The following is a 20309-nucleotide window of genomic DNA, read 5'->3' on the forward strand; positions in this document are numbered from 1 at the left end:
ATTGTAGCCCGAAGGAAGTTGCAGCCTGGCAGCTGAACCCCATGCGGGAGCTGGGTAGGGGCGAGGTGTGGTCACTGGACAAGCCAGGGAGTGAAGTTAATTGGCCTTAACAGGTGCCAGCGGCTAAGTGGCCCCTCTCACCTGCCTTCTGCTTTTCTTACTAACCTTTGCTCAGCCAGGAATCTCCCCTTCCTCCTCTACCTGTTTCAGCCCCTCCCAAACACCCAAGTCAGGCTCTGAACTCAGCTCACATCAAGCCCGCCTGAAGTCTGAGCTGAGCCTCCAGCTCCGGCCCGCCTTGCCCTCCTCTGAGTTCACGCCCACAGCGATCTCTCCTCAGGATTTTTGGGAGCCTAACCTGCGCTGCCTTGGGTTGGTTTTTAAGCCGAGGCAAGGTAACTAGAGTAATGGGACCTTTTTTTAAAAAAAAACATACAAACAAACCTGAATTCACCAAGTCTGTGGGCTCTTGCAAGCTTTCATCAATGCTTTTATCCTCTAAAGCACTTTAGGAGCTCTTATGTAATGCTGAACTCAGGCCATGCGTGCAAGTCTTACTTCCAAAACTTGGCGCTAAGATTACTCTCTGTCAGTGAAACTCAAGGGAGAATTTGCATATAAGGGAGGAGACGGGTCACCTGAAGAAGCGAGTCACCTAAGACAGAGATCTGTACGTATTTGAAGATACTTGGGGAACTCCCAACCAATCAAGGGTTCTAGGGCCTTAGACCCAGATAAGTCAAGGTGGATCCCAGGCATCTGCATTTTAAACTAGTATCCCAGGCAGATTTGATGCAGCTGATGCCAGTCACCCCTGAGAAACATGGGGCTTCTTTGAGAGGTATGGCTGGAAGGTGAAGGATATACCTAAGAAAGCTGGAATCTCTCTGAAGAAAGGAAGGCAGCATAGGAAAGGGGGCACCCCTCCTACATTGTGGGCAGGAGTATAAAATGGTGCAGCCTCTGTGGAAAACAGTTTGATGGCTCCTCAAAAATGTAAATGTAGTAATTACCATATGACTCAGCAATCCACGCCTAGGTATATACCCAAAGAAATTGAAAACAGGTACTTAAATACATGCATACACCTATTTGTTGCAGCACTATTCACAATAGCCAAAGGGGGTAAACAACCCCAGTGTCCATCGATGGATGAATGGACTTTTATGTTATGTGAATTTCCCCCCAATAAAATAAAGAGGAAAAAAAAAAAGAAATATAGGGCAGGGGGCGGGGCAGGGGAAATGCCAAGGATCCAGGAGTCAGCAGGGCAGGGTGGATGGAGCACTGCCCAGGGAAGCAGACCCTCTGTGAGGTGGGAAAGTCTGTTGGGCTCCCCGCCCCTCCTGGGGAGACGTCCCTCCAGACTCTCCAACACCCTTTGCTCTGACTTCCTACTCACCAAGCAACCTTCTGATTATTAATGTGGTCTCCTAGGAGCTTGGTGCTTGTGCTGCAAACAAGCTATCTGAGATGCCAGGAATGGCTGTTACGGTCAGTAGCAGGCTGCCTCCCCTTGATGAAGTACTCCTTTGGCTTTGTGGGGTATGCATCCATCTCTACTGAGCTTGCTGCCTGCGATAGAGACAGTATAGTACCAGTTTTATTTTTTATATTTTTAAATTTTTTATCCGTATATTTTAATTTTTTATATCTTTATTGGAGTATAATTGCTTTACAATGTTGTGTTAGTTTCTGCTGTACAACAAAATGAGTCAGCTATATGTATACATATATCCCCATATCCCCTCCCTCTTGCATCTCCCTCCCACCCTCCCTATCCCACCCCTCTAGGTGGTCACAAAGCACCAAGCTGATCTCCCTGTGCTATGCGGCTGCTTCCCACTAGCTGTCTATTTTACCTTTGATAGTGTATGTATGTCCATGCCACTCTCTCACTTCATCTCAGCTTACCCTTCCCCTCCCCATGTCCTCAAGTCCATTCTCTACATCTGCATCTTTATTCCTGCCTTGCCACTAGGTTCATCAGTACCGTTTTTTTAGATTCCATATATGTGCGTTAGCATCCGAGTACCACTTTTAGTACTACTGTGGGAACTGTTTCTTTGGTCAGCAAACATTTACTGAGAGACAACTCTGTGCCAGGCGCTGGTTTTCGGCTCTGGGAATTCAGCAGTGAACGAGACGGACATAGTCCCTGCCCTCGTGGGGCTTACATTCTTGTGATCAAATAACACATGTGATGAACTCAGCATAGTAATGGGCAAAAAGAAGTGCTCAGTAAAGGGCAGGTCTTATCATTATTCTTGGTCTGAGTGAGAAGAGGTTTGTGTGGTAATTCCTAAGACTTCCTTCTCCCTTGTCTCAGCAGTGGTGACAGCTGCATTCTTGCTCAGATTCGCCCTCTCCGGCCTCTTCCCAAGACATGCCAGCTGCACCTGCTCCCACTCACCCCTTCCCTTGCCCACCAGTGTCTCTGATATTCCATAGCAATAAAATCCACCGAGCAAGCCTGCTCCAACGGTTTTTCGTGGCCAGGTAATTGACCATGAATTGAAACACAATAATGGAATGCTTCTAAACACATTTTTTTTTTTTTTTTTTTTTTTTTTGCGGTACACGGGCCTCTCACTGTTGTGGCCTCTCCTGTTGCGGAGCACAGGTTCCGGACGCACAGGCTCAGCGGCCATGGCTCACAGGCCCAACCGCTCCGCGGCACATGGGATCCTCCTGGACCGGGGCACAAACCTGTGTCCCCTGCATCGGCAGGCGGACTCTCAACCACTGAGCCAGCAGGGAAGCCCTAAACACATATTCTTTATGGAAAATGTGTGAGTTTTACTGGAATTAGAGGACTTGGTTCTTTGACAGATGGTTGGTGTGAGGCAAGACACAAAGGTTGAATGGTCATGATCTGGTCTAACACACCCATGTTTTATGGACATGCTTTGTTTCTGAACCCAAATAGCGTGATCCATCGAGATCTACCCTAGACTGTGAGCAAGGATCACAAACCTACTTTCCACTTTTGTCTCTGATCCTCCCCAGCCCAATTTACCACTTTGCAAAATGTAGACAATTTGTTAGTTGATTTAGTTTCAACTTAGAGTAGGATGGGAGGGATGTTGGGAAGTTGAACCATGTCCGATGATGTCCTGCTTCTTGATATGGGTGGTGGTTACCCAGATGTGATCATTTGTGAAAGTTTGTCAGGCTGTGTATATTTCATAATCTGTGCACTTTTCTGTATGTATATTTTACTTCAAGCAAAAATGAAAATGAAAATAGGGCAAATGGACTAAGATACTTTTTTTTTTGGCTGCGCTGCGTGGCTTGTAGGATCTTAGTTCCACGACCAGGGATTGAACCCATGCCCCCTGCGGTGGAAGCACAGAGTCCTAACCATTGGACTGCCAGGGAAGTCCCTGCACTAAGATACTTTTACAAAGATGCTTTTCTCAATGCTCCTTATGATATTAAAAATTGGAAATACATTGCATGCATGAGAGGATTGGTAAAATAACTTTTAGTATACCTATAAAATAGAATATTATGTGACCATTAGAGGTGTTGAAAAGATGTATATTTATTCACTTGGAGGTGTAAACAATATAATATGAAATAAGTTAGAAAAGAAGGTAGATTATAAAATATTAAAAGTGATCATCTCTGGGTAGAATATTGGTATTAGTAGAGTTAGCTAATCTGAGGAGCTTGTTAGTTACAAATTCCTGAGTCCAAACACTCAGAGAGTCTCTTTCAGTCTTCCCCCAACCCCCAACACACATATCTACCCAGATTAATTGTTATGCATAGTCTCATTCTTACCCTTTTGGGGGGCCTTGGACCCCTTTGAGAATCTGATGTAAACTATGTATCCTCTCTCCCCAAAAATGAATGGACACACCAAACCTCGGATACAATTTGGGGGGTCCATGACTTTAGTTAAGAACCCCTAATGTACAATGAGAGGTCAACCTCTCTTTATTTTCCTCTTTTTCTTATTTTTCCTCAGAAGACCCCCTTGCTCCCAACTCCCTAAAGGTCAAGAACCTCTGCCAAGGGACTTCCCTGGTGGTGCAGTGGTTAAGAATCCGCCTGCCGGGCCTCCCTGGTGGCGCAGTGGTTGAGAGTCCGCCTGCCGATGCGGGGGATACGGGTTCGTGCCCTGGTCTGGGAGGATCCCATGTGCCGCGGAGCGGCTGGGCCCGTGAGCCATGGCCGCTGGGCCTGCGCATCCGGAGCCTGTGCTCCGCAGCGGGAGAGGCCACAACAGTGAGAGGCCCGCATACCGCAAAAAAAAAAAAAAAAAAAAAAAAAAAAAAAAAGAATCCGCCTGCCAATGCAGGGGACATGGGTTCGATCCCTGGTCCGGGAAGATCCCACATGCCATGGAGCAACTAAGCCTGTGCGCCAAAACTACTGAGCCTGTACGCCTAGAGCCCGTGCTCCGCAACAAGAGAAGCCACCGCAATGAGAAGCCTGCGCACCGCAACAAAGAGTAGCCCCCGCTCGCCGCAACTAGAGAAAGCCCACGCACAGCAACGAAGACCCAACACAGCCAAAAATTTAAAAACAAACAAACAAACAAAACCTCTGCCAGGCAGCACAGGCCCCTGGGCCATTGCCAAGGTCAAAGCACATCCCTTTCATGTGTTTTTGCAGGGTTCCTGGTGCCACCAGAGGGAATCCACCACTGGGATGTGCAGGCAGTGAGTGGGTTGGCCGGGGGGTGGCCCGGAGGCCTGCTTTGAGAATGTGCCTGTGCTGCGGACTGTTCTCTTCCTGCCGCCCTGCCGCAGGCTTTGCAGGACAGCGCCCCCCGGAATGCAGCCTTCTCCTGCACCCCCGCTTCCTCCCCTCTGGCCGCACAAGTCTGAGGAAGCTGTCCCCAGAGTTTGGATGCGCCTTGATAACATCAACAACAGAAGTCCCTGCATTCATCCTGCACATGTACTAGTTCATGTACGCTGCTCTGGGTCCCTACACTGAGATCGGAAAATTTCATATAGTATAAATAGGAATGGGCTCAAAGCATTGGCTCACGTTTTAAGATGGGCTCTAGGCAGCATCATAAACTTCAGGACACTAAGAATATTTTATTAACAGATCTTACGAGGAGATTTCCTCTTTTTGTGTGTACCTCTAAAAGTCATGGGCTGCTTGGGCAGGGGACAGCTCTATGGCTTCTAAGAGGAAAGAGGCCGTCCAGAAAAGTCAGGTCCATTTGGGACCAGAGTCATCAGTGGCATGACAGCAAGTGGCCTCGGCCACCAGGTGGCATCACCAGCCAGCCTGAAAGCACAGCTCATCCCAGGAAACCAAATCCTTTTATTGTTCTTTCTTCCTTTTCAGCACAGATTTGACTCCACTCTACTACCTGCCAGTCCTTTCCCCAAGAGGACTCCCGTCCCGACACCTGTGGTGTGGTGTCTGTAGTGTCTGTAGGCGTCGCCACAGTGCTCCCCCCTTCAGCCCCGCACTTGTCCCCAGTTCTGCCCAGAGGAGCACCTGGGGGCTGCCCCTTCCCATCTCCTCCTCTTGGCTCCAGAGCACAACTGCCAGGCAGGATGAGCCAGGGAGAGATGACACAGGGCAGGACAGTTGTCTTAGCCTTGGCATAATAAAAGGAAAACCCAAACACTTTTCTTTTTTTTTTTTTTAATATCTAAGATAAAAAAAAATTAAAAAAACCCAAAACCAACAACCAAAACAATCCGTTTGAATGTGCCTGGTCTCAGGTCCCATTTCCAGTGCTGTTCTAAAGAAGCGGCACCCTCCGGTGGCTCGGGGGGTCCCGGGTCCTGGGGAGAGCCTAGTGGTGGCCGGAAATCATCCCGGCCTTTATCCCAGCCCCTGGGACAACCAAGGACCCAACATTTCAGAAAGACCATCAGGACTGTTTTTAAAACACGCGGTTGCCCTAGGAAAAGTTCTCCCTGGAGGCTGGATTGAGGGCTATTTCTTGTGGAGAAACTTCATTTTATTGCCTAAAAAAAGAAAGTGAGAACATTTCACCAGGCAGACAAAGGGGCTGAGTTAAATCCTGTCCTTTTCACCCCAGAGGCAGTGTGGACAAGTGTGGCCTCCCACCCCCCACTCCACCCCCAAGAGCTTCACCCCAGAGCTCAGAAGTTGGGGGACTTCGCCCTGCCTGGCTGCCCTTCTCGTGCACCTTCCCATAAAAAGGGATCTTCCTCAGACTTGGGGAGTTTTGAAAGGAAGCATGTCAGAGCTGTAGATGTTGCTTCTGAAACGATGATACAGGAAGCACTGACTGTAACACATCCCTGAGAGCCAAGTGAGGAGAAAACTCCCAGCAGCGCGGGAGGTAGGCGGTCCCTTCCCAGGCAGCTGGCCATCCTGGCTGAGGCACCGGCACGCCCCCTGCAAGTCCTCCGTGGGGTCCTCCTCACCGCAGTTCTTCCTTACTGGGGCCTGCTTCCTCCTTCACCTTTTTCGCTTTCTTCTCCTCCTCCCTTTCCTAGTAAGGGCCTTTTTCCTGATTAAACTGCAGTCCTTATTAAAATTCTTACATTTCCACTTTTTAGGGGCATCATTTGGAGGCTGGTCCAGGTCTTTACTGCCAGACACCTTTCTCTGGTTCCATTCATCATGCTTCTAAGCCCAATACCCCAGAAGATTTAAGAGTGTGGGAGATAATAGTGAAAGAACAGCAAGACAGCCAGGGGCCCAGGAAAGCAGGGAGGGGGCCATTTGTGTCCTTTGCTTACGATCTGGGGACAGATTAGAACAGGTGGGTTAAATGCTGACTTGGCCCACTCGGTGCAGGCCTCAGAGCTCTGCATTATTAGGCCCCGGCTCTAGGGGAGGGAACTGGCCAAGACCCCATGGCCCGGAGGCTGCTGATGGGAACCGAGACCCCTAGGCCTCACCTAGTCCCTTCAGGAACTTGTTGACACCACTGTGTTCTCCACTGGGGAGTGTTTCCAGGTACTCTTGGGCTCGGACCTCAAAAAGACCTGTTGACAAGAGAAATCCCAGCTATTTTAGTTCCTTCTCTTTGTGCTTCTAGACATATCCATTTCCTTACTGCCATAGGAAAGAGAAACCTTGCTTCTAGGATGAAGTTGCTCCTATAAACATGCTCTGAATCATGAGATTTATAAGGACTTTTACTGCCCTTATAATTGTCCAACCTGTGCAATAAGTGTCTTTGGAAAGCTGTAAAGCTAGCTCGTATGTGAAATCCTATCTTTACTGCACAAACGTCTTGCAAGCATGTACACTGTGCCAGGCCCGCGGTTTCAAAGATGAACCAGACGGCCTTGGCTCGGGAGCTCCTGAGGGCTCCCTTTTCCTCGCATTCTCCCACAAGAGGGCCCCTGGCCAAGTGGTTTGGCCTCCTGGGAACCTGGCTGCCAGCTACAGACTCGGGAGGGCAGGCAGGCCACCTCTGAGGGCCCTTCAGTTCTCACCCGGGACTGGAGCCTCAGGCACGCTGTCTTCATCTCCTACTGATCTTCCACAGACAGGGGGCTCCTTCTGTGCTACTTTTAAGCCTTATGTCCCGCTCTCTCTATCAAAGAGTGATCTGTGTACCCAGCAGGTCTTCTATTAAAAGGAATCCTTTCATCAGTTGTGGGACTCATACTCGCTAATCCATTTTCTTTTGTCTCTTCAGATAGCACTCATCAGAACACCTGGAGTGTGACAGACTCCCTTTCTGCCTTGCAAAGAGCTCTGGGAATGCAGAGCTTTGGTTCCTCAGATCAGTCTCTGCAATCGCAGCCCCAGAGGACACCAAGGCCTGGGCCAGCTGCTTCCCTGGGCCCCACCCCTGGTCACTGTGAGGCATCTCCTCAGTGTTGAGCATCTTTCCCCTTCTCGGGTCTAGCTCCCATCTGGGATAGCCTTTACTGACATTTCTAGTTTTTAGATTCCCAGAAGGACTTAAAATGATGTAAGGAAGAGATGGGAATGGTTTCATCCTCCTGGTGCGCACTCCCTGCTCCTCCATCACTAGAAGCGTGATGGAGTCCAGCAACAGGGACAGGGAGACTAGGAGAGACAGGGGAACCTCGCAGAGCGAGGGCTGGGGCGGGGCTGGGCGGGCTCGTGGGGCGATGACCCACAAACTCCGCAGGTTGGGGGAGTCTCTGCCGTCCCGCCTCCCCCGTGGCCAGCCCGCTGGGCTCAGTGGCACCACGTACAGCGGAGGGGGTGTGGGGCCGTCCTCTCCTCCTCCTCTATCCCATCCCCAGGTCCCGGCGGAGAGGCTGAGGAAGCAGGGCAGAGGGAGCCAGAGGAGGCCTGAGGAGAAGGAGATGAGGCGCCACAGAGAGGGGAAGGGAAGGGTGTCCTTGAGAGTTTCGTCCTGCTGCGGAGAACAGAACAGGAGGGAACTTGCCGCCAGAACCTGCAGTGTGGTTCTGGGAATGGGAAGCAGAGGGGAAGCGACGCCTGAGGGGACGGCAGGACGTAGGGGCAGTTTCCCCAGCTCAGAGGTGGCGAGAATGAACGTCCTCCAGAGGAGGCTGCACGCTGTTCCCATCCGTGCCCTGGCCCCCGACCTTCGGCCCTGCTCAACACCCACCCGGGGTCTGGGCATCTCTGGCTGCCTCAGCTCCCCCGCAGGGAACATGCCTCCTGACCTTTGGCATCCTGCCGGCGCCGCTCCCGCTCCTGGATGAAGCCCCGGAACGTCTGGGTCTCCATGAAGACCTCCAGGAACCGGCGGAGGCTCTTGGAGGAGACGGCCTTGCGGAAGGCCTCTCGCTGCAGGGTCCTCTCCTCTCGCTCGCCCGCCGTCAGGAACAACGAGTAGTGGCCCACGATCTCCACGAAGAAGCGGACGAAGGCTTCGGACACCACCTCGTTCAAGGGGCTGGACTCAGGGCCTGAGCAAAATGGGGAAGGACCGGGACCGGTGAGGGCGGAGGGCGGAGGGCGGAGGCAGAGCCTTTGGGACAAGCCAGTCACTAAGACAAGGACGCTAGCTCCCTGGTGGCAAACTGCAATGATCCACAAAAAAGAGTACCCACAGTGAGCGTGTCATTTCTTCCCCACCTTTAAACAGATATTTTAGGGCCAAAATGGGGTGGGAAAAGTCTTCCCCACAGCTCACTGTTAGAATGAGGTCCTGATAAAGGGGATGAGCCACAGCCTCTCTCCTTGTGTACCTCTCTTGCCTATTTTCCTGCTTAACCCAGTGGCCAAGTGGGACCGATGCTCATAGTCCATTTGCTCCCTGACTCCAATGATGGAAGAGGGGGTGCGGTCTGGGAGGTGGATGAGCATTTACCACGCTTGCAGTCTGGGGACCTGTCATCCTGGTCACTAGCCAGGTCATTCCTCTGTTCCAGAATGTGTTCCAGGGCTACCTGAAGCTTCCGGGGCAGAATGGAATCCTCGTCATCCATCTGTAAAGCAGAAAAAACAGGTGGGCCATCGCCCCATTGCTTCTGGGGATGGTGGCTGCATCCTGGCCAGCAGGACACATTGGACACTGCAGGGCAGGCCTGGCACAGTTCCTGGTTTAGTGGAAAGAACACAACTTAGAACTAGAGGTCTGAGGTTTGAATCTTGATTCCACTTTTTACAAGCTATGTGAGCCTCAGTTTCCCCATCTGTAAAATGGGCTACCAATCAGTATCTATCTCACCGTGAAGATTAAATGCACCATGTAAGATGGTGATGAAAGAAACTGAAGAAGATATAAATTAATGGAAAGATATTCTGTGCCCATGGATTGAACGAATAAACACTGTTAAAATGTCCATACTACTCAAAGCCATCTATAGATTCAATGCAATCCTTACGAAAATTCCAATGACATTTTTTATAGAAATAGAAAAAACAATCGTAAAATTTGTATGGAACCACAAAAGACCTTGAATAGCCAAAACAATCTTGGGGAAGAAGAACAAAGCTGGAGGCATCATAATTCCTGATTTCAAACTTTATCACGAAGCTACCGTAATCAGATAGTATGGTACTGACAAAAAAAAACAGACATATAGATGTACAGAACAAAATTGAGAGCCCAGAAATAAACCCGTACATATATGGTCAGCTAGTATTTGACAAGGGAGCTGAATATTGAATGGGGAAAGGATGTTTTTTTTTTTTTTTAAATAAATTTATTTATTTATTTATCTTTGGCTGCACTGGGTCTTCATTGCTGTGTGTGGGCTTTCTCTAGTTGCGGCGAGTGGGGGCTACTCTTCCTTGCGGTGTGTGGGCTTCTCATTGCGGTGGCTTCTCTTGCTGTGGAGCACGGGCTCTAGGTGCATGGGCTTCAGTAATTGTGACATGGGGGTTCAGCAGTTGTGGCTCGTGGGCTCTAGAGCACAGGCTCAGTAGTTGTGGTACATGGGCTTAGTTGCTCTGTGGCATGTGGGATCTTCTCGGACCTGGGATCGAACCCATGTCCCCTGCACTGGCAGGCGGATTCTTAACCACTGTGCCACCAGGGAAGTCTGAAAGGATGGTTTCTTAAATAAATGGTGTTGGGAAAACTGGACATCCACATACGAAGGAATGAAATTGGACCTCTATCTTATATGAATGAAATTGGACCCCTATCTTGTATGACTCGAAAATTATGTGGATTAAAAAAAATTGGATTAAAGAGTTAAATGTAAGAACAGAAACTGTAAAACTACTAGAAGAAAATATAGGTGAAAAGCTCCTTAATATTGATCTTAGCAACAATTTTTTGGGATCTGATACCAAAAGCACAAGTAACAAAAGCAAAAGTAAACAAGTGAGAGTACATCACACTAAAAAGCTTCTGCACATACTCAGCCATAAAAAGAAATGAAACTGAGCTATTTGTAATGAGGTGGATAGACCTAGAGTCTGTCATACAGAGTGAAGTAAGTCAGAAAGAGAAAGACAAATACCGTATGCTAACACATATATATGGAATTTAAGAAAAAAAATGTCATGAAGAACCTAGGGGTAAAACAGGAATAAAGACACAGACCTACTTGAGAATGGACTTGAGGATATGGGGAGGGGGAAGGGTAAGCTGTGACAAAGCGAAAGAGAGGCATGGACATATATACAGTACCAAGCGTAAGGTAGATAGATAGTGGGAAGCAGCCGCATAGCACAGGGAGATCGGCTCGGTGCTTTGTGACCGCCTGGAGGGGTGGGATGGGGAGGGTGGGAGGAAGGGAGACGCAAGAGGGAAGGGATGTGGGAACAGATGTATATCTATGACTGATTCACTTTGTTATAAAGCAGAAACTAATAAAATAATAAAAAAATAAAAATAAAAAAAATAAAAAGCTTCTGCACAATAAAACAAACAATCAGCAAAATGAAAAGGCAACTTACAGAATGGGAGAATATATTTGTAAAGCATATATCTGATAAGGGGTTACTATCCAAAATATATAAGGCACTCATACAACTCAATAGAAAAAAAAGATGGGCAAAGGACATGAATAGACGATTTTTTGTTTTTTTTTCTGCGGTACGCAGGCCTCTCACTGTTGTGGCCTCTCCCGTTGCGGAGCACAGGCTCTGGACGCGCAGGCCCAGCGGCCATGGCTCACGGGCCCAGCCACTCCACGGCATGTGGGACCCTCCCAAACCAGGGCACGAACCCGCGTCCCCTGCATCGGCAGGCGGACTCTCAACCACTGCGCCACCAGGGAAGCCCGAATAGACATTTTTATAGATGTGTATGTACGTGTATATACATGTGTATGTGCATATATACACATAGATACACATACACACAATGGAATATTATTCAGCCATAAAAAAGAAAGAAATACTGGGCTTCCCTGGTGGCACAGTGGTTGAGAGTCCGCCTGCCGACGTAGGGGACACGGTTTCGTGCCCCGGTCCGGGAAGATCCCATGTGCCGCAGAGCGGCTGGGCCCATGAGCCATGGCCGCTGAGCCTGCGTGTCCGCTCCGCAACGGGAGAGGCCACAACAGTGAGAGGCCCGCGTACCGCAGGAAAAAAAAAAAAAAAAAGAAAGAAAGAAATACTGACTTTTGTGACAACATGGGTAGACTAATACTAAGTGAAGGAGATAAGACAGCAAAAGGTAAATACTGTATGTTCTCACTTATATGTGGAATCTAAAAAAACTGAACTCAGGGAATTCACTGGTCGTCCAGTGGTCAGGACTCAGTGCTCTCACTGCCAGGGTCCCGGGTTCAATCCCTGGCCAGGGAACTAAGATCCTGCAAGCCCCGTAGCACAGCCAAAAAAAGTTATATATATATATATGAACTGAACTCATAAAAATAAAGAGTGGAATGGTGGTTACCAGGGGCTGAGGGGTGAGGGAAATGGGGAAATGTTGGTCAAAGGGTATAAACTTCCCGCTATAAAATGAATAAATTCTGGGGAATCTAATGTACAGTTTGGTGACCATAGTTAACATATACTTGAAAGTTGTTAAGACAGTAGATCTTAAATGTTATCACCACACACAAAAGGTAATTATGTGAGGCAATGGGGGGTTGACTCACCATACTGTGGTTATAATTTCTCAGCGTGTATGTACATCAAATCATCATGCTGTACATTTAAAACTTACATATGATATGTGTCAATAATATCTCCATAAAGCTGGGGGAGGAGATTAAATGCAACACAATTAATTTGTGAAAGTGCTTGGCACCTAGTGGCTCCTCAATCAATGTTTCCCACTGTCCCCTACCTCCCACCCCATGGGGTGGCTAGTTCTAATCCGGGGGGACTCGGGTCAGGGCAGATGACCAGTATTATTTAAAGCTGGCTTTATGATCTGGGTCTCAAAGCAGGAAGGCCTTGGGATGGGCCCACCCAGAGGGCCTTTGGGAAGTGAAAGTTGATGGAACTAATGATAAAACAAAAAGGCATGTTAACATCTGTAACGTTTCAGTGGCCATCCCAGTGTAAAAGCAGTCCTTCAGAATGCCCAGAAAGCCTTTATGTAATGATTCTTTGCAAGATCTGATAGGAGTCAGGCCTTTCTGGCACAAGTGACGACAAGAAACTAACTGTGCATTACTTCCTCTGATAATGAAAGTCGTTTATAATCATTATAGAAAATGTATGAAAGTATCAAGACAATTAAAAATCACTCATAATCTGTCTCCTTTTCAGTCTCCCATCCCAAGACAACCAGAATTAATGTTTTGGTGAGTTTTCCTTTCAATCTTTTTTAGGGTTATATATATCTATATTTTTTCTTTCTTTCTTGTTTCTATTCTTTTTTTTAAAAAACAAGGTCAGCAAAATAGTGCATACAATTTTGCCTCCTGATTTTTCCACTTCATATTATGTCATGAAATTTGTTATCAAATATTACTGAAAAGCATGTTGAAAAAAGACAAGTGTCTATAGTTATAACCTATACAAAGATTCTAATTGTCAGTAAACCGTTTTGTGACAGAACACGTGGGAATCAATCCTTTGTCCAAAGCCCTCCTCTTTGACCCCGTCTTCTGTCCTATCCTCAGTCGAGCCCTGGCCAGGGGCTGCCCTAGCCCCCCTGACCTGTTGTGCAATTCCAGGCACACGAGGGAGCCTTTCCGTAGCTGGAAAGCTGAGCTCCAAACAACAAAGAGCTGAAAACAGAGCGAGCAGTGGGTTGAAGCTGCACTTCTTACTCACCTGTCTGAGGAACCGACTGTTGACCAGGTCGACCACAAGGACCTATGAGGTAAGGAAAAGGGACTGTTATTGTTACCAGGGCTTCCGGGACACAGAGGTGGACTCAGCCTTCTTCCTTCTTGGCACCCAGAGTAGCAGCAGGGCTCGGGGTGGAGGGGGCCATTTGTGGTTTCCTGACATTGCCACTGTAGCCACAGATGATGAAGAGGGGAGGTGGGGCAAAGGGTTTTCCAGAAACGCACACTTTCAACACTGTAACTGCAGGCTGGGACATGTGTGGGCCACAGGCTGGACTCCCTGCCCTGTTCCCGGACTGGCTGAGGGAAAGCCGCTCAGACCGTTTTTTAGCGTGTGGGTCACTGAGGAGGTGCCAGAGGCTACAGCCCCCCATCGTTCCCATTCCACTCGGTTCTGCCACCCCCCCACCCCCCAAGCCTCCCTCCTCCTACCTCCCAGTGACACACTTAGCCCTGTCATTTGTATTAATGCGGTAGGAGGGGAGAGACCCAGAGGACTGGACCCAACGGGAGAGTAAGTCAAGCTACAGGTGCTGGGCTTCCATGAGTCAAGGCTTTCAGGCTAAAGCACCTCCCTCCTCAGAGTGAGGCTGAGACCCAGAGCCACAACTAGGGTGAAGCAAGTGAAGGGCCTAGGGCGCGAAACTTAAGGAGGTGCTCACTCATAGGATCACGCAAGTGGCCGAGCCCCAGGCCTCAGGGTGGGCCACTGTCTCTGATGGAGGATGAGCTGGGGGCCTGGATGGCCACCATGATTGCACCAGCAGCGGGAATCATGGGCTCTGACACATGGCCCCAGAGTTAAGGGAGCGCTCTCCTTCCTTCTCACACCTTCTCCTGGGGTGGAACTGAGCCATTTGCGGGATCGAGGGTGCCCAGGCAAACTCTTTGCAGTTCACAAACCCACACTTGAAGACCTGAGTCTGATGGTTAATATTTAACGGGACTTTAGGACTATCTGGGCAATTAGAGGAGCTGCATCTGGGGACACGGGGAGGATTTCAGGGCCAGGGGTTCCCTGGGGGTTCAGGACTGCGCAGCGTCATTCAGTCCCCACGGTTCTGCTCTGGCTGCTGGAAGTTCTCAGTACAGGGGGACAGAGACTATTTAGAGGAAGGGGCTGGGACTAAATAATCACAGAAATGCCAAGGGCTTTCCTCACTTGGATGCTAACTTGAAAATCCAGAACTCGATCATTAAAAACATCTTGGTTGTTGTCTTTTTAACTGATATGAAAAAGGACCTCCTTGTAGGAGCACAGCCTTTGTCAAGACTTCGTTATTAGCCCAAAGATAAGTTCCAGTTATTGTTGGCTCTTTGTGTGCTTTCTTCCCTCGGTGCTGCGGGTGGAGAAGGGGAGGAGAGGGTGGGTGGCTATTGACGGATTAGGTGGATTAAAATCTGGGTAAATTGTTGAGTGCTGCCCCTCTCAGTGGGTATACATGGCAGTAGGTTTGTTTAGAGGGGAAACCAAGTCTGCAGTCACTGAGGGTCTACTGAAGCCGACCTGGGGCGGCGAACTCCCAGACAAAGCTGTGGGGTCCCCCTGCTCCCCGACCCTGCCTGCTGGCAGAGCCACAGCCAGCACCTCCCCTCCGCCCCGCCCCACAGGCAGGGCACAGGGGACCTCCCTGAGCTCACCTCTTCCAGCGGCAGCTCCCTGAGCAGCGGCAGCGAGCTGGTGAGCAGCCCAATGAGGAAGGGGGTTGGCGAGCACACGATGTCGATCATGGCGGGCGGCAGCACGGGGATGTAGGTGTGCTGCCAGGTGAAGGGGTAAATGGCCGCCACCATGGCGTGGCAGCACGTGGACAGCGTGCTGCAGCGGGGAGAGAGGGGAGAAAGGGCCGATTTAGGGGAGGGGGGCAGCCTCCACGGGGAAGCCGGAGAGAGCCGTTCACACCCCAGCTCCCATTCCCCCTCCCTCCCAAGACACCCCCCAACAACAAAAGCCTCTTTTCTCATGGGTACTCCTTCTCTTATTGAAGATGCTTTGTATGCAAACACACAGTCTCTCCGCCAAGCATGAAAGCCTAGGTGTGATCAAGGGAAAACAGGGTAAGTCCTTCAGTATTCACGTGCAGCCGTCCGCTCCAAAAGGCTCGGTTTGTGTAAAAGCGAAACTCACATACAGTTGCTTCTTGCCCAGAATCCAAAACACAGAAAAATAACAACATTCAGAGAAACAGTCTCTCTCAAAGCAGAATGATCATAATGTAGCCTTTTAAAAAATTTATTTATTTATTTATTTATTTAGGCAGTGCTGGGTCTTAGTTGTGGCACAGGGGATCTTTAGTTGCAGCATGCATGTGGGATCTAGTTCCCTAACCAGGGATCGATCCCAGGCCCCCTGCATTGGGAGCGTGGAGTCTTACCCACTGGACCACCAGGGAAGTCCCATAACGTAGCCTTTTATTGGCAAACGCTGGGCCTTATTAATCGTGCGTGCTCCACAGCGCTTTGCTCAGTGCCTGGATTCAGGCTCAGTTTGTTGAATGAAGGGTGGATTATTTGGGATTATCACCTTGATGTCAGTTCTGCAAGCGGAGCCGCAGCACAGTGATGACTGGCGGCCTTCCGAGAGGAGTGAGAGCAGACTTTCTCTTCTTCCTGGCAGCCGTTTCTTATCGCTACTGAGCCTGCTCACAGCAGCTCCCCTCTCCTCTCATTCTAATACGCTGTTTCTAAAATGCTATGGGATTGGAAACTTTAGAAATGTCTAAGGTAAGAAGAAAACAAAAGTGAGGGCCCAGTGGATGTGTCTGTGAGTATACCAAGTCATCTTCAGGGCCCTGTAACCAGCATTTCATGTGTTAGGACATCTTTTGAACATTTGCCCTGGTTCTCAGCTATGCTCTGTTTACATAAAGTTGCAGGGAAGCTGAGTTCTGGATAGATGAATGCTCCTTTACTAGGTTCCCATGATGTCAGGCACCTATAATCTCATTGTCATAAAACTTTCCTGAGGCCGTTTAAAAAAAATCACTTAGCTCTGGTTTACTTAAGGAGAAAAGAGGTGGATTAAAAGATATTGGCCAGGACTTCCCTGGTGGTCCAGTGGTCAAGAATCCGCCTTACAATGCAGGGGATGTGGGTTTGGTCCCTGGTCGGGGAACTAACATCCACATGCCGCGGGGCAACTAAGACCACGCGCCACAACTACTGAGCTCCCACACTTCAACTAGAGAGCCCGTGTGCCACAAACTAGATAGCCCAAGCGCCACAACTAGAGCGAAGCACACGCCCCCCAACGAAGAGCCTGCAATGCCTCAAAGAAGATCCTGCGTCTTAGCCGCAGCTAAGACCAACACAGCCTAAAAAATAAATAAATAAAATAAATATTAAAAAAAAATGAATTAGGCCAGGCAGAAAGAGACAAATATTGTATGCTTCCACTTATATGACGGACTTAGGATAGGCAAATCCATAGAGACAGAGTAGAATAGAGGTTAGCAGGGGCTGGCGGAAGGGAGGGTGTTGCATTGTTGCTTAAAGGGTACAGGGTCACAGCTGAGATGATGAAAAAGCTCTGGAAAGGGATAGTAGTGATGGTTGCAAAGACCGTGAATGTACTTAATGCCACTGAATCATACACTTAAAAATAATTTAAATGGTAAATTTTATGGTTATGTATATTTTACTGCAATAAAAAAAGCAGGGCTTCCCTGGTGGCACATTGGTTAAGAATCTGCCTGCCACTGCAGGGGACACGAGTTCCAGCCCTGGTCCGGGAAGATCCCACATGCCACGGAGCAACTAAGCCCATGCACCACAACTACTGAGCCTGCGCTCTAGAGCCCACGAGCCACAACTACTGGAGCTTGTGCACCTAGAGCCTGTGCTCCACAACAGGAGAAGCCACCGCAATGAGAAGCCCACGCATCACAACGAAGAGTAGCCCCCGCTCGCCACAACTAGCGAAAGCCCGTGCACAGCAACGAAGACCCAATGCAGCCAATAAACAAACAAACAAATAAATACGATTAAAATAATAATAAAATAAATAAAAGAGGTTAAAGTAACCTCTGCATTCAGGATGGGGGCAGGGTGGGGATAGAGGAGTCCTGCAGACGTGGGGTGGTAAAGAGATACAGACTGAGGAATGGACGTACGAAAGGCACGGCCAGAAGCCTCTGGGTTTTTCTTAGTCGCTGCAACAGAAAAATACAACCGTTCAACCGTTTTTTTCCCAACTCAAAGAAAAGGCCTCCCGCCCTTCTGCTCTCTTTTGGCCTCATCCCTAGAAGGAGAAAATCTAATGGGTTCTCCCTTCTCTGTGCTGCTGCAGTGCTTTGTGTCTCCTGGCTGAAGCCTTGCAGGGCCGGGGTTGGGGGACAGGGTGTGCCCGGCTTAGGTGCAGTGAGTGTGAACCAGCTGGACACGGAAGGCGTTGGAACAAGTTGAGAAGACAAGGATGAGCAACGCCGGCGCTAGATACATCGGGCCGGTGAATAGATGTCACGGAAAGAAAGAAGAAATTCATTCATTTAACTGGAACGCAGGGAGCTAAAGGACAACTGTACTCAGTTTGATGACAACTCAGCTGCGTCACCTGTTGGCCATGGAGCTAGGTGCTGCCACCGTTTGTGATTTCTCCTAACAAGTGGTTTTTGTTTGTTTGTTTTTTGAATAGTCCGATTTGCTGTTGCAGCTGGGTCCCAATGTTCCACCCCTGGTTCCCACTGCCACCTTGTTAGCTGGCACCTGTGGAGCCCAGAGTGTCAGGAGCCACGTGGCAGGTGGGCAGTGCTGGCAGCGTCACATCCCTCTTGCTCTCCAGCCCCACCAATATTCTAAGCAAAAGTTCTGCCTCTTGAAACACTGTAAGGAAAGGTCAAATTCTGTAAATAATACAGCTAGCGGCAGCTCTTCCCCCAAAATAAATGGTGGAAGAGAAAAGAAGGGGTTATTCTGAGTGTAGCCTGTCGAAATTTTATTCCCCGACTCGTGAAGGCTAGAGGAGCCTCCCGTGGGGGTGGGCCCTGCTGGGATTGGTGGTTTCTTAGGAACATGCAAAGAACAGTCTATGGTTCTGGGGATGCTAAGGATGACTCTTCAAGTTCGCTTGCCCCTTAATGTGTAGCCTTACTGAGCATCTGCTGGTTGGAGGACAACAGGCAGTGTTTTTGAAGGAAGTCCTAGGAAGAGAGCCCTGGAAGCTGGCTCACATTACAGTGGGGGTGGAGGACAGGGCCCGCAGCTGTGATCAATTTGTACAAAAGCGAGGGTTGGGGGGGAGATGCCCCAGTGGGAGGTTGCCTGGGCCACAAGGTTAAAAGATGGGCACAGGGGAGAAGGGTCAGGTCTCAGAATGCTTTGCAATTCTGTGGTGTTTCCTGAGGGTTGAAGCATCAGTCCAGAGACATCAGGATACACTTGTGACTGCTTAAGTTCTCCTGGAGAAGACACCATGGTTCTGGTTGCTACAAAGCCCTTGTGCCCTACTTGGGGTTACTGTGCTGGGCTGCCTCCCAACTCACCTAGCAACCAGTAAGAATCAAGCACAGAGCTTTCTCTAAGATGCTACCAGAAAAGTAAATGATGAGTTTCCAGAGTTGGATAGACCCCAGGAATTTGAAGGATGAGCCCATCAGCACCCTCTAGCATTCCAAGCAAAGCGTTTCTCCTACTGTGCATCAATCCCAGGAACATGAGTGAAAGGTAACTCGGATCTAGTCTGGGGCCTGGTGAGACCTAGTAGGAGGTGGCTGCCGTATTTCCCTTACTATACTTTCAAACCCTGGAGTAATGTGTCACCGAGTTAAAAAGAACACAGGCTGGGCCTCAAGAAAACTGGGTCTGCTACTCTCTGTGTGATCTCAGGTAAAGCCCTTCTCCAGGCTTTAGCTTCCTCATCTTTGACATGAGGAAAGTGGACGTTCCAGCTTTAACATCTACAAACTATGAACTAAGAGAGAGAGAGAGGGCTTCCCTGGTGGTGCAGTGGTTAGGAATCCACCTACCAATGCAGGGGACACAGGTTCGAGCCCTGGTCTGGGAGGATCCCACATGCCGCAGAGCAACTAAGCCCATGAGCCACAACTACTGAGCCTTTGCTCTAGGCCCTGCGAGCCACAAATACTGAGCCCATGTGCCACCGCTACTGAAGTCTGCATGCCTAGAGCCCGTGCTCCACAACAAGAGAAGCCACCGCAATGAGAAGCTCGTTCACCGCTATGAAGAGTAGGCCCTGCTCGCTGCAGCTAGAGAAAGCCTGCGTGCAGCAATGAAGACCCAACACAGCCAAAAAATGAAAGAAAGAGAGAAAGGAAAGAAAGAGAAAGGAAAGAAAGAAGGAAAGAAAGAAAGAAAGAAAAAGAAAGGAAGGAAGGAAGGAAGGAAGAGAGAGAAAGAAAGAAAAAGAAAGAAAGAAAGAGAGAGAAACCCAGGAAGTGGAAATAGGAGCCAGGAGCTGGAAATAGCGATATTGAAAAGAACCAAGGCCTGTCATCGGAGGGTGATTCTATAGCTCATTAGCAGAGACAGGACAGAAGAGCAATGGCGACACCTCACTCTGAGCAACTAATGGATACAAGTGTTGGAGAGTTTTTAAACTGCTGCAATAAGGCCCCAAAAGACTACACACAAAGCCAGCACAGCCTGGGAGGGATCTGAACCCGAGGGAAGAAGTGGAGTACGCTTCCAGCCCGAGATTCTGTCAGTGATGGGTTTGGAGTAGACAATTTGTGGCTATGCTACTGTCTAAATGTGGCTTCAAATGCTATCTTCTTGGTGTTTATA

The 20309-nt window shown here is 49.1% G+C and overlaps 1 protein-coding gene across 5 annotated transcripts in view; it reads right to left on the bottom strand.

Moving 5' to 3' along the window:
* Window positions 1-5515: 5515 nt before the first annotated feature.
* Window positions 5516-20309, bottom strand: part of DENND2A (DENN domain containing 2A) — a 101826-nt gene continuing 87032 nt past the window's right edge. For 4 of the 5 annotated variants that reach the window (XM_081243564.1, XM_081243562.1, XM_081243563.1 and 1 more), the window contains 6 exons: window positions 15210-15387; window positions 13552-13593; window positions 9227-9344; window positions 8577-8822; window positions 6858-6944; window positions 5516-5951 (listed from right to left, as the gene is read on the bottom strand). In XM_081243564.1, coding sequence (XP_081099690.1) covers window positions 5920-5951; window positions 6858-6944; window positions 8577-8822; window positions 9227-9344; window positions 13552-13593; window positions 15210-15387 — 703 coding nt within the window. In that variant the 3' untranslated portion in view covers window positions 5516-5919. The remainder of the gene's footprint in view (window positions 5952-6857; window positions 6945-8576; window positions 8823-9226; window positions 9345-13551; window positions 13594-15209; window positions 15388-20309) is intronic. The other variant, XM_081243561.1, reaches the window with a different exon arrangement.

The sequence above is a fragment of the Mesoplodon bidens genome (assembly GCF_964165515.1).
Source record: "Mesoplodon bidens genome assembly, chromosome: 9".
NCBI classification, from domain to species: domain Eukaryota; kingdom Metazoa; phylum Chordata; class Mammalia; order Artiodactyla; family Ziphiidae; genus Mesoplodon; species Mesoplodon bidens.